Source organism: Mastigoproctus giganteus, chromosome 14 (assembly GCF_048544385.1).
Source record: "Mastigoproctus giganteus isolate SK-2022 chromosome 14, ASM4854438v1, whole genome shotgun sequence".
NCBI lineage: Eukaryota > Metazoa > Arthropoda > Arachnida > Uropygi > Thelyphonidae > Mastigoproctus > Mastigoproctus giganteus.
The window spans coordinates 40,213,577-40,227,893 of NC_143588.1; the positions used below are offsets into that span (position 1 = coordinate 40,213,577).

At 38.8% G+C, this 14,317-nt stretch overlaps 1 protein-coding gene across 1 annotated transcript in view; it reads left to right on the forward strand.

Annotated features, from left to right (window-relative positions):
• Positions 1-14,317, forward strand: part of LOC150075077 (serine/threonine-protein kinase Nek8-like) — a 223,962-nt gene that overhangs the window by 166,904 nt on the left and 42,741 nt on the right. The window contains exon 7 of the mRNA XM_090389083.1: positions 12,497-12,638. Coding sequence (XP_090245209.1) covers positions 12,497-12,638 — 142 coding nt within the window. The remainder of the gene's footprint in view (positions 1-12,496; positions 12,639-14,317) is intronic.

Sequence of the window (14,317 nt, forward strand, 5' to 3'; positions counted from 1 at the left end):
GCCAGGAAATATCATGGGATTTTGTCTATGATATTCAGAAACTTTGCTAGCTGGGATTAGGACCTGATTATCCCATTGTATAAGGCAGTGGTTAGGCTGCATCTTGAGTACTGCATAAAGCTTTGGTGGCCACATTTTAGAAAGGATATAGATCTGCTGGAATGGGTGCAGAGAAGGGCTGCAAGATTTGTGAAGGGAATGCAAGGGTGGTTTTATTAAGACAGGATTCATTCTGTGAATAGCAGTGTCTTGAGATTAGACACTTGTTATCTGATGTTATCGAGGTTTTTATGAATTTGATTGGATTGAGCAAGCACAATACTGATTGCATACTTCTTGCTCAGACTACACACATGAGGAGGCATAAATTCAAATTCAGGAAGGGTGGTTGCAGGATAGATGTGAGGTGGTTTGCCTTCAGCCAGTGAGTTGTCATCTGTTGGAACAAGCTTCCATTGGGTAGTAGTAGTTGAGGTGAGATGCAAGAAAGCAAGCTAATGTAGCATCAGCTGAAAAAAAAAAAAACTTATTTCACACATCAAATTCCTCTAAACATTTGTCCAGTTCCTCCTTGAATTTATTTAAGCTATCAACTTCCACAATGACAGATGGAAGGTTGTTCCAGTAATCAACTATCTGATGGCTAAAGGCAAATTTCCGCACGTCTCTTCTATAACTGTCTTTCCTCAATTTAAATTTATGCCCTCAGGTTTGTAATCTTGAGCAAGAGGAAGAATCCCATCAGAATTGCACATGCTCAACCCATTTAAGGCCTTATACACCTCAATCAGATCATCTCACAGGTGCCTAGTCTCCAGACTGCCATTTGCAGAACTTAAGCCTTCCTTCGTAAGACCACCCTTTCGTTGCCCTCACCAATCTTGTTGCCCTTCTCTATACTCACTGAAGCAACTCTACATCCTTCCTAAATTGAGGTCTCCAGACCTGTGCACTGTACTTAAGGTGTGGCCTGATCATTGCCTCACACAAAGGGATAATCACTTCCTTTTCCCTACTAGCAAAATTACTGTATATCATCGACAATACCCATTGACTTGCTCTGGCAGACTGTCTGCACTGCTCAGAAAATTTCATATTTGACTGTACAATTACTTCCAGGTCTTTTTCATTTTCTACCATCCTAAGTGTAGTATTCCACAGTTGGTACGTTTCTCTGGGGGTTACTTCTACCGATATGCAGTACTTTACACTTGTCAATGTTAAACATCAGTTGCCACCTCTCAGCCCATCTGCTCAACTTTTCTAGACCTGTTGCAGTACCGTACTGTCATTAGTGTCCTTAACAACCCTGCCAACCTTCATATCATCTGCAAACTTAGACATTAATCCTGATATACCTTCATTAATAAATACAGAAAACAACATTGGACCCAACACTGAACCCTGGGTGACTCCACTCGGAACATTAATGCACAAAGAACAGTGTCCATTTATTACCACTCTCTGTCTTCTCCCACTCAACCACCCTTATCCATAGCAGCAATTTGCCCTTAATGCCAAACTGCTCTAATTTGTATAGGTTCTTTTGATAGGTTCTTTAATATCAGCCGAATATTTGCTAGCTTCCAGTTAGCAGGGAAGGTGTTAGGGTTTAGACAATGGTTGAAGAGATTCAATAGGAAGTGTAGATTAATCTGAGCCACTTTTTTAACAACTTCTGGCTCAATGAGGTTGGGGTCAGGGCATATTTTTTATTTTGCTCTGTGGAGGGCTTATTGCATTTCATCAATGGTGAATGGTTCCTCAGTTTGATGATTGTCATATGCTGCATTTAGTAGGCAGATTTTCCTTTGTTGCAGCATTTTTTTCAGCTTAGGTAGCTGGAAAAAGAGTGCATCCAGGATGTTAGCAGTAGTTTGTTCCCACGTGGTGATTATTTCACCTTGTGGGATAATGGTAGAATTGATAACTTCTCTCCTGAGGAGCTTATTAGTAGCGATGCAACATCACTCCCCAGGGATCAGTATTGCCAGTGGTGGTGAGTCTTTCCCAGGAGGCTTTCTTGCATTGGTGGAAAAGGGAGGTATATTGGTTTTGAACAATGCAAAATTGATTATGAAGGGTGTCAACTTCAGCCTGTGTCAAGGTGGAGTGGGCACACTGGAAAGACTTTCAAGCAGTGTCACCAGGTCAATGGAGACTCTCCAAGTCAGGGCACTGCCACCATGGGATGGCACTGCTGCAGGGATTTTTATTTTTGATAGAAAGGTTGCAAGCATAGAGGATGGTGTCTGTGACTTCTGGTGTTGATTTATGTCCTGTTCGGAGTCCAGGGCCTGGAGAGAAGTCTGCAAGTGGTAGAGACGAGATCCCAGTTTGCTTTGGCAATCTCATATCTCTGGACCTTAGGATGGAGAGGGGCTGTTGTTTCCAAAGACCTTGATAGATTAAAGATGATGACTATGATCCTAGGTTGTCCATGCATACAGAGATTTTACTAGAGATTGATATAGTGGCCACTGTGAGATTTGATTGTGGATTCCCACAAGATGCTGGAGAATTTATTGGAAGATTATTGTGCTGGTTCAAGATGTTGAAAGGAGTTGTAGCTAGGACGTCATTCAAGCACTACTGCCTGTTGTGATGGCTATAGCGATTCCCAGAAGAGCTGTACCAAGAAGGAGACCTGCAGTTGACATTTGCTCTGAGAATGAGTTTTGCATTTGGGAGTGCAGCCAGGACTTCTTGCAGATAGGAGATAGTTGAGGTAATATCTCTTCCAGGTCTATAATACATAGATATAGCATTAGCATTACTAGAGGCATTTGATGCAAGAAAGCAAACTTATGCAGCATCAGCCAAAAAAAAAAAAAAAAAAAAACCACTTCCACTTCACCTCTCTGTTCATTCGAAATACCTGTCCAGCTGAGCCTTAAACTTATTTAGGCTATCAACTTCCACGACAAGGGATGGAAGTCTGTTCCACCAACCAACCAACCACCCGCTGGCTAAAGGCAAATTTCCGCACGTCTATCCTACATCTGTCTTTCCTCAATTTGAATTTATGCCCTCTCAGGTGATTATTCTGAGCAAGAGGAAGAATCCCATTAGCATTGAGCATGCTCAAACCATTCAAGGCTTTATACACCTCTATCAGATCACCTCGCTGGTGCCTTGTCTCCAGACACTGTAATTTGCAAAACTTAAGCCTTTCTTCGTAAGAGTACCCCTTTGTGCCATTCACTAATCTTGTTGCCCTTCTCTGTACTCATTCCAGCAGCTCTACATCCTTCTTGAAATGAGGCCTCCAGACCTGTATACAGTTCTCTAGGTGTGGCCTGACCATTGCCTTATACAAGGGAATAATCACTTCCTTATCCTTGCTAGAAAAATTCCTATATATCATTGACAATACACCATGAGCTACTCTTGCAGCCTGTCTACACGAGTAGCTCGTGGTGTATTGGATATAAGATGTAAGATGGAAGGGACCCATGGGTCCAACAACATGTTAGCATACAACCCATGGAGAGCAGAGGAAGGAGATGCGAGTAACAGTAATGTTTGGGTTACAGACTATGATGGCAGCCTATGGGATGTTGCCATTAAATTGCATTATTTTGTAGGCAAGGGGATACCCTCCCACCTTCCTCGAGTGAGTGTAAGGATCTTGGAAAAGAATAATATCCAAATTTTGCTCATTCGTTTTGAGGCAAATCGGATCGACAACTGTACAGGCTCTCTGTGCCTTGATGTGGGAATTTCGGGGCTTTGATATTATATGGTTTAAGGTGTAGTACCATAATCAGTTTTAAGTTGGACTCTCTTGACTTTCAGATATATTGGACATTTGTTACCCCAGATGGAGTGAGATGAGTCCATTCTGGCCATCTTGAAATTTGCACAAATGAGATCACTGGACTTATTTGTGTAGCCGTTGTAGTCATGGCCACATATCTGAACAGGTATGAGTAGTGTGGCCAAAGTGGCAACACCAGAAGCACTTGGGCACAGCCACATGCTCTTTGTATTGGTGGCTACTCCCAATAAAAACTCGATCTTGATTGTGAAGAGATTGCCAAGCACTTGGGGAAAGCTCAATCATCCAGTGTAAATTTGCCTTTGGTTTAGTCTTGTACTTTGGCTTAATGTCTAGTTTGATGATATTGGAGTCAGTGTCTTCTCTAAAGATCCTCTGGTAGATTTTGTTGACAACAAATTCTGGGGAATGATCTATCCATAATTCTCTTCTACCTATTATGTCAGAGGCTAATGAGTTAATCAAATGCTACAAACTCATGAACTTGCATTTCATTCATGGCGAGCAGATGTACCTTTTGCAGCTCTTCACAGTGACAGCAAAGAAGTATAGATAAGAGGGGATTACAGCAGGATTAGTGAAGTAGAGCAGGGTTTCAAAGGTTATTTAGTATATTGTAAAGTTTATTTTCATAGCTTTTTTCCAGTAATAGTTTGATTTTTTTAATATTATAAATATAATTTTTTGAAAGTTTCTTTTATTAATAATTAGTAAATTTTGTAATGGTTATTACAAGATCTGCCTTGAACACTTCGTCAGAGGGTTCCATGACTCATATGGAAATAGCTGATGGTGATTCCCAGGTGAGTCATGATTTTATCCTTTGCAGAACTTTTTTACCCTTGGATTACATGCCACAGGCCTGTTCCAAGGTCAATCTAAGATAAAATTTGGTGCATTGCTAGAACAATTTGAGTCACTGAAAAAACGGGTGCTTATCCTCGAGAATAATGTATCTTGGAGCTCGTCAGGGACTCAAGACTCTAGTAATCCACCAAGTGAGATACACTCCCAATTTGGGCACCAGAAGAGAATAACCAGGTGCAAACTACTCTGGTTCAAGAGGACTTAGTTTTATTAGGAGACGGGAAACGGGAAATATTTTTTGTAATAAGGATGGGTGGACTAGAACCAGGGTATGTTGTCGGGAGCAACTATTAGTGATGTCACCAACAGATTGTCAGATTTTAAGGGGGGTAAAGAGAATATTATTATTCATGTGGGGACTAATGGCATTAAGCATACACGATTGAACAATCTGTTAGACAAATATAGGACCATGCTGAAGAAATGCTGCGAATTAGGTCACAATGTCTATATGTCTGCAATTCTGCCAAGACACAATAGGAGGGATTATATGGTGAAAGCCTTGTGGATTAACTCAAGACTTGAAGGACTCTGCAAGGCTTTTCGGGGGAAATTTCTATCAGCTTGGCCTGCAGTTGTAAGTAGAAGGAATCTGTTTTGTAGAGATGGGATACATTTAAACAAAGGTGGTGCAAGCGTTTTTGCCAGTATTATTGAGGATACCTTAAAGGTTCAGGGAAACTGCTAGTTTGGGAGGACAAGGGTAATATAGATACATGTTTATCTGATAATATTGGTCAAACATACACTTGCACATACCTCAAGAGTTCTTGTTTCTTACCACAACAGAAATGTAGTAGTCAGATGTTCTGAGGGCTGAAATGTTTCAAATGAGTGGGCAGCTAATGCCAGGGAAGGGAGCTTAAATAACTTTAAGGGGTGTGTCAGGGTAGTTAACAACTATACAAGAACACTAAGTCTTAATTGTTTATACAGTAATATCAGAAGTATCATCAATAAAATGAGTGACTTTGAACTGCTGGTTAGAACAATTAACGCTGACATAATAGGGCTTACAGAAATGTGGTGCTACCTGGAGATAGGGGATGATGAATTTCAGTACGGTAAGTAAAACGTATTTAGGAAGGATAGGGAAGATAGACGGGGTGGCAGGGTCATGCTTCTTATCAAAAGCAGCCTGAACTTGATGAAAGATTTCCTGGATTCAGACATTTCACATTCTACTATAGAAACTGTATTGTGTAAGATTGTTTGAAGCAAAGGTATAATGAGAGTGGGAGTTATCTACAGGCCAGGTGATTGTGAAGATTATGATGAGAGCCTCTACATGCAAATTGAATGGGCAAGTAAGTATGAATGTCTTATTATGGGTGATTTTAATTTGCCTCAAATTGATTGGAGCAAATGGGAAGGAAACTCTACATGGGGGACAAAATTTTTAAATCAACTAGATGATTGCTATTTGTATCAACATGTCAGGGAAAGTACTAGGAAAAAGAATACTCTAGAAATGATCATCAACCAGATGACATAATAGGGCCGACAGTACAGGGCCAGTAGCAGGAAGTGATCATGGAGTTCTGCCGTGGACGATGAAGAGAGAGTTAGCAGTAGTTATGCAGTAGGAAAAAGGAATGGGTTGTAATTTCAGGAAAGGAAATTACAACGGCTTAAGATTCTACATGGACTCTATTAATTGGGTAGATAACACACAGAGAGCGAATACAATTGAATTATGGTATACTTTTAAAACATTAATCACAGAAGCCTTGAATGCTTATATACCAGTAAAAAAATATTCCATAAGGAGGATTCCAAGTTGGATAAATAATGAACTTGCCATAATACTTGATCAGAAGAAGACTGCATGGAAAAGTTACAGAGCAATAAAAAGTACTGAAGCCTATAACAGCTACAAATTGACCTGTAATAGTGCCACAGAAAAAGTTAGGCTGGCAAAGAGAACAAAGAAGGGGGATAAAGAATTCTTCACATATATAAATGCAAAGAAGAGAAGGACAAACCAGATCGAACCCTTATGTAATGGATGTGGGATAGTATTAGATACCCCAGCTGAAGTTGCAGATGAACTCAGCAGTTACTTTGCATTGATATTTACAGAAGACAATCCCTTTACGTCATTGAGAAATTGTGAGAGTGAAGTTTAAAAAAATGTAATTAATGATGTTGAAATTTCACGTTTATTTAATATAAAAACATTCGAGCCTATAGGCCAGTAAGGCTCCTAGGATTTATGGCATATATCCTATAATCTTAAGGGAGGCGGCAAGGGAGCGCATTGAACTATTGAGGCTAATTATGAGAGCATCACTGGACTCGGGAGTGATTCCGTTGGATTGGAAAAGTGCCAATGTATCTCCAATACATAAGGGCGATTCTAAGAGTGAAGTGGTAAATTACCGGCCAGTTAGTCTAACTTCAGTAGTAAGGAAAATCATGGAGACAATGATCAAGGGCGGAATTCAGGATCATTTAGATAGAAATGGAATTCTGAAGGATACTCAGCCTGGTTTTGTAAAGGGAAAAATCATGTTTAAAAAATCTGGTTAGCTATTTTGACTGGCCACAAATTTAAACATATACACCAACCGTTTATAACTGATTTAATAGTAAAATAAAATAAAATAAAATAATACAAAAGACTGTAAAATAATATTTACAAAAATATGATTATTTACAAAAAACTAATTTACAACAAAAATAAAATAAAATAAGTAAATAAGTTAAAATGCATTAAAATATAAATCGATAAAAACACTATTAAAGCTTTCGGAGGTGTCTGCCTCCCTCCTCAGCAATAATGAAAATTTAAGTGACACATCCTTAAGTACCAGGTTCACGGCACACGTGGATGACCAGGCGCATACTCGGTATTCCTTTCACTTGTACCAGAACCGGAAGTGGTCTGAGGACGTGGAAAACTAAAACGTTTATCTCTGGCAAAAACCACCGCCTCAAAAAGGGGGGGTGAAGCCTAACTCCTCTGTCTCTGTTCATGCTATTGTTGCCAGAGGATCCAATCCACAGACTTTCCAGCCACTTGCGGTCCCAGAATCTATGCGCCCGGTCAAGGATGATAGCGTTGTCGGGGGAAATCTGGTGTTGTTTTTCCCAATAGTGCTCGGCAATGGCGGATTTATTGAGCTCTGCAGTCCGTATCGCTCTTGAATGTTCCCCCAGACGGTCCTTGAGACGCCGTCCTGTCTCCCCCACGTAACATTCCCCACAATCCGGGCATGTGATCTCATATACGACCCCACTACTAGAATCCCTAGTAATGGGGTCTTTGACCTGTGACACTACTGTGTGCAACCTCCGGCCCGGGAGCTGCACACAGCGTGTCTGAAAATCGCGAAGCATCCTCGCAATGTGATCCGACAGGCTCGGATAGTAGGGAACATACACTGTGGTAAGCGGTACAGGCGGAACTACCCGATTGGGCTCTTCCTCTCTATTGTATTTATCAATGACCCTCTGGGGGTAACCGCACCTCATAATGATGGATCTTATAAACGGTTGGTGTATATGTTTAAATTTGTGGTATGAATAATCCCAACCTTAAAGGCCTTATTGCAGATATTTTGACTGGGTCACTCATGAGCTGACCATGAACAATTTAATAAACAATTTCAAAATTAAGGAATAATTTCGAAATTGTTTATTTAGAATTCAGCAAAGCATTTGACTCAATCCCACCTGAGCAGTTACTTTATAAGCTGGAACAGGTTGGAATCACAGGGAAAATCCTTAAATGGATAGCTGGTTGACTTCAGGGCAAGAGGCAGAGGGTTGTGATAAATGGTTATTCTTCAGATTGGGTTGATGTAAGAAGTGGGGTTCCCCGAGGATTTTTATTAGGACCACTGTTGTTTTTGATTTTCATAAATGACATCGATGAAGGGATAGAGGGCGTGAAGTCTAAATTTGCAGATGTTGTAAAGATTGGTAGAGTAGTTAATGATCACTGCCAATCAGAGCTTCTTCAGAGTGACCTAGATAGACTTCAGGAATGGTCAGAAAAATGGCAGCTATGCTTTTATCCAGCAAAATGTAAGATATTTCACCTGGGGGACAGTAACCCCAAAATAACTTATACACTTGGTTGAGTTGAACTTAACCTGTTAGTGGAGGAAAGAGACTTGCATATGACAATACGGCCAGATATGAAGTTCTCCGAGCAATGTAGATTGGTTTCTAGGAAGGCCCATGTTGTCCTATTGATGATTTATTGAAGAATTGCGAGTAGAGATAAGGACATCATAATCCCATTATATAAGGCTATTGTTAGACCACACTTGGAATACTGCATTCAAGTATGGAGACCGCATCTAAAGAAAACATTGTGCTTCTTGAAAGAGTCCAAAGATGGGTAACTCACCTGGTGAGATCGGAAAAACAGCGTCCATATGAGGAAAGACTTTGAATATGTGGGTTGCAGAGCTTGGAAACTAGGCACCTTAGAGGAGACTTGATTGAGGTGTTTAAAGCTCTGAGAGGCATAAGCAAAATGAATAAGGACAAAATTTTCACAGTTATAAATGATTCTAGAACAAGGGGCCATAATTTCAAGTTATGGAGGGGGGGGAGATGTTTAGACTGGATTGCAGGAAGTTTTATTTTAGCCAGCGAGTTATAAATTACTGGAATAAGTTACATACATGGGTGGTAGAGGGTGACAGTTTGGGGAAATTCAAAGGTCAGCTAGATAATTACCTTTGGGAGGAGGGAAAAGCATAGATTGTCTATTTCCTTTTCTCTTATTATTTATTTATTTTTTATTATTATTATTTTATTTTTATTCTTTGAATCCCCTCCTCCATTTTTTTATGGTGTTATAATTAGGAGATTCTGGACAGCCTTCCACAGTTGCAATCTCACACTAAGCAATTTCCATGACTTTGGACTTGAAGGAGCACCTGACTGGCAAGTAAGCAACTCACAGAGACTTGCAGTTCACTGACATTTCCTGGCTAAAGGCACTTCATACCAGTTTGTTCTATGCTGGACTGATTCCTCAATGTCTTTATGGGACAAGTGCTTAAACATATGGCAATTATATTTAAAACTGAGTTGTACCAAAGCCTTATGTGCCATATAGAGGCAATCTTGTCTGACCAATCTGATTGGTTACTATGATGTATTAACAAAGGAATTGGATGCAAAAAATAATTTGGACACTATATACTGAGATTTCAGAAAATCTTTTGATGTTGAACATAAAAGACTGCTGTACAAATTGGAACAAAGTGGCATTAAGAGCCAGTTACTGCTATGGATAAATGGATTGTTGAGTGGAAGAAGACAGAGTTGTTATCACTGGGCTTTTGCTCTTCATGGACAAATGTTATTAGTGGGTTGAATGGTGACCCTATTTTTTTTTTCTGTATTTATTAATGATAATGATGAAGGCATATCAGGTAATGTCAAAGTTGCAGATGATATGAAGGTTGGCAGGATGATTAATGACAGTAATCGGGGTATGTTACTGCAACAAGATCTAGAAAAATTAGGCAGTGAGTGGAGAAGTGGCATTTGGGTTGAGAAATTTAACCTTGACAAATGTAAGGTACACATGGGTAGCAGTAATCCCAAAAAGAATGTACCAACTGTGTGGTACCACATCCAGGGTATTGAGAATGAAAAAGACCTTGGGGTAATTGTGCAGTAAGATATGAAATTCTCTGATCAGTGCAGATAGGCTATTAGGACAGCTCATGGGATTTTGTCGTTGATATACAGAAATTTTTACAACAGGGATAAGGATCTGATTATTCTTGTACAAAGCCACATTTTGAGCACTGCATACAGGTCTGGAAGCCTCATTTTAGGAAAGATCTGAATCTTTTTAACAGGTAGAAAGAAGAGTAACAACATTAGTGAGAGGAACAAAAGGGTGCTCTTACTAGGAAAGGCTTTAGTTCTGCTTATTACAGCATCTGCAGCATTAAGTAGAACTGAAGAACTAATTATACCTGCAAGGAGATCTGATTGATGGGTTTCAGACTTTAAGGTAGGCTAAATGCTGATGGCATTTTCCTCTTGCTCAGTGAGGGGTATAAATTTAAATTTGATTTCTGCCAGTGGATAGTTGATTGTTGGAACAAACTTCCATCTAGTGGTGCTGTAGATTTGGATAGTTTGAATAAATTTAAGGAAGAACTAGCCCAATTGTTAGAGGGGCTGGACAGGTGATGCAGGAAATGTTTTATTTATTATTTTTTTTTATGGCTGATGCTGTATAAGCTTGCTTTTAAGTCATCCAATTCTTGCTCATTGGGGATTTGTGGCATTTTACTTGAATGGGCTTCTGAAGTGTAATCCCAGTTACCCTCTTCATCAGATCTTTCATCTATTTCTGTAGACTAATTCTGAAAGTCTTCAGCATTGGATGGCAGTGCCAATTGATTGGGAAATGGGAGGTCGTTGTATTACACCCAAATAATAGAGACCAGTATGTTGGAATAAACTACCCCTTTTTTATCGGGGTGCCTCCATAGCCAGGTGGGAAGGAGCATTAGTGCGTAGCACACGCTTCTTGATTAGACCGGGGTTCGAGCCCGTCACCACCAAAATACAAAGGATGCAGAAAGGTCAGGGAATGACCACCGCATATCCTGGAGCAATATGGCCTTAGTTGCTAATGCTCCTAAAAACCAAATAACAAATAACCTTTTTTATCCCCACACTTTTTAAACTTTGATATATCTACCATACAAAATTCCACAAGCCATGTTGGTTTGTGGGATTTCTTCATATTAGAGTTATAGAAAAAGGCATACACTTACCACTACCATAAAACTCTTCTTTTAACATTGATCTTCAGCTACCATACAATAACCATAGCAGAAATTGATGGTAAAACTTGGTGTCACTAACAATCTTATGGACCTGTATAAAATTCACAGTATCCTGAAACATAGCTGGGCGTATTTGGAGTTTAATTGTACTCTTATTTGATAGCCAGAATAAACTGCAATAAAAAAAAAAAAAAATCCTTACGATATGGGTGCTATAGCCTCTTATGTATCATGGTATTGTTGCACACTTTTGTAATATAATGCAGTGCATATTAGTTCCATGCAAACATCAGTGTTCTCCCCAGGACCTATCGAATGGGCCCACTGCTCAGGCCGACCGGGCTAGCCGAGTGGGTAAAGTACCTGCCCAGCAACCCAAAGGTCGCGGGTTCGATTCCCGCCTCGGGCTTGGATCAAAGTACTGCAAAAACCTTGGGAGGTGCAATATGGCCACAGAAGCCGATGCGCCAACAACTACCAAATCAAATCAAACCCACTGCTCAGTGAATTTAACTGACTGCCGAGCTAAAATTTAAGTGATTCTTGTGGTACCGTATGATTCTATTAACTGAGCTTGATCAATATTAATTTGAATATACTATGTGATCAAGGTCAATGCAACAGGAGCATATAATATTAAATTATGCAATTAATTTTTAACTCTGGATCGCTTAAGTCAATTATAAATAATAGAAAATTTCATAATATTCTGATGTATTAGAATTCCCCACCCAGCTACTTCATAATTCCACGCTGCTGGCAAAATTTTCTGGGGAGAACACTGAGCATAATTTTCTGTTTCTGGATGTTTCAATTGCTGGAGAAAAAGCCAATGACACTGTTAAATTCAGTGCACAAAATATATATATAAGGAAGTTAGATATAAAAATAAAAAATTTTGTTACATAGTGAAATCACACACACACACAGAAATTTATCACATTTATTTGGGATAAATTTATCATATTTATTACAAATAAATGTGATAAATGATAATCACAGAAAAGTAATGATTTATTGTGTATTTTAATAGAATATTTTTAACTAATCATAATTTTTGGACTTGCAGAGATCTCAAGACTGCTAATATCTTTCTAACAAAGAATGGCATTGTAAAAGTTGGTGACTTTGGTATATCAAAGCAATTGACCACAAGACAAGGAGGGGCAAACACAGTTCTTGGAACCCCTTATTATATTAGCCCTGAAATGGTAATGAAATGTTTTTTTCATATAAAGTATTTTATTCTTGCAGAAATGGTGTCATAAATAAATATAATTTGCTAACAAGTTAATTATTTTTCTTTTCAAATTATACTAATTCAGCAGATTGTGAAGCTTGTCACGGCTTTCTGTATACCAGTTTAATTATTACAATACAATATATATATATATATATTATAGTGTGATCAGCAGTCCCTTAATTGATGACTCTGCAAAAGTGTGTTCACACTTTAATCACTTTTGGTAAAAAATTTTGGTAGTATACATTACCAGTCTTTCACTAAATATAACCTTTGCCATTTATGGATATGCCAAACACAAATGTGCTGAACCATAATATTTATAAAAATTGCTGGTGAAGATCTCTCTCTCTCTCTCTCTCTCTCTCTCTCTCTCTCTCTCTCTCTCTCTCTCTCTCTCTCTCTCTCTCTCTCTCTCTCTCTCTCTCTCTCTCTCTCTCTCTCACACACACACACACACACACACACACACACACACACACACACACACACACACACACACACACACACACACACAGAAAATCTGAATTGAATAGTTTTTGATTTGACTTATTTAATGAGATATGCACAATTACAAATTGGCATCAAATGAGTGATTTATGTTCATAATATAATGGATGTCCAGAAAAATACAAAAGGTAGACCAGAGTTAAAAAGAGGTCACGAATGGTAAGTGAAAGTAAGTTTTTGTTACATTTCATGTTACTGTTGTACAGCTTACAGTAGCTGAAATTGCATCTTGGGGGAAGGTCTGCTGTTAAAAAGAAGCATTTGCTGCTAAAACAAGTGTTTGAAATGCCTTCCATGCATGTCAAAAAATAAAAAAAGAAGCAAACTGCAGCCATTATCACTCCACTGCTGGATGGAAGCCTGCTCAACAATTCATGCTGAAAGAAATGGACCATAATCTGCCATGCTGGTCCAGTGCGGGTTGTCAGATCGACCGTATTTAGCAGTCAGAGGCTTGAACCCCTGTCTACTCAAAGAGTGTGTGCTACTGCACTCCCGCTCCTGACTACTCGGCTACGGAGGCCTACCAAGCAACAATAGTAAGCAAGCTGTATAACTGAATTAACAGGGTGTAACTGTTAATTCAGTTATGCAGAATTAACAGGTACACCCTGTTAATCTTCAATAAATACAAGCATTCACATTATAGACACAAATTCATTTTGTAATAGTGTATGAAATATAATATTTATTACAAAACATGTTTAAAAAGAAGAAATCGTACAAAGCACTGACTAATAATATTAAAAACCTTTCAGAGATATGCACAAAAAAAATTGTATGGGAAACTGATACTATGTTTCTTTTGAACATATACTTAGAATAATTATCATTTATTATGAATCAGATATATTAATACAGTACTAAAATGTTTTTTTCATACAAAAATATCTTGTTAGCTGGAACACCATTTCCTTAAATGCTGATCTTCAGGTGATTCTTCTCCAGTGGAACAAAGGAAACTTAGTTAACTTCAATCATTTTAAACCTCAGTGCCATCTTATTTTTTCACAAAACAAAGTCTGCTGCTAATGTGCTCATCTTCCATAACACTTGGATGAGCTGTTTTCTATTAGCATTAGCATTAGCATTAGCAGAGGCATATGATGCAAGAAAGCAAGCTTATTCAGCATCAGC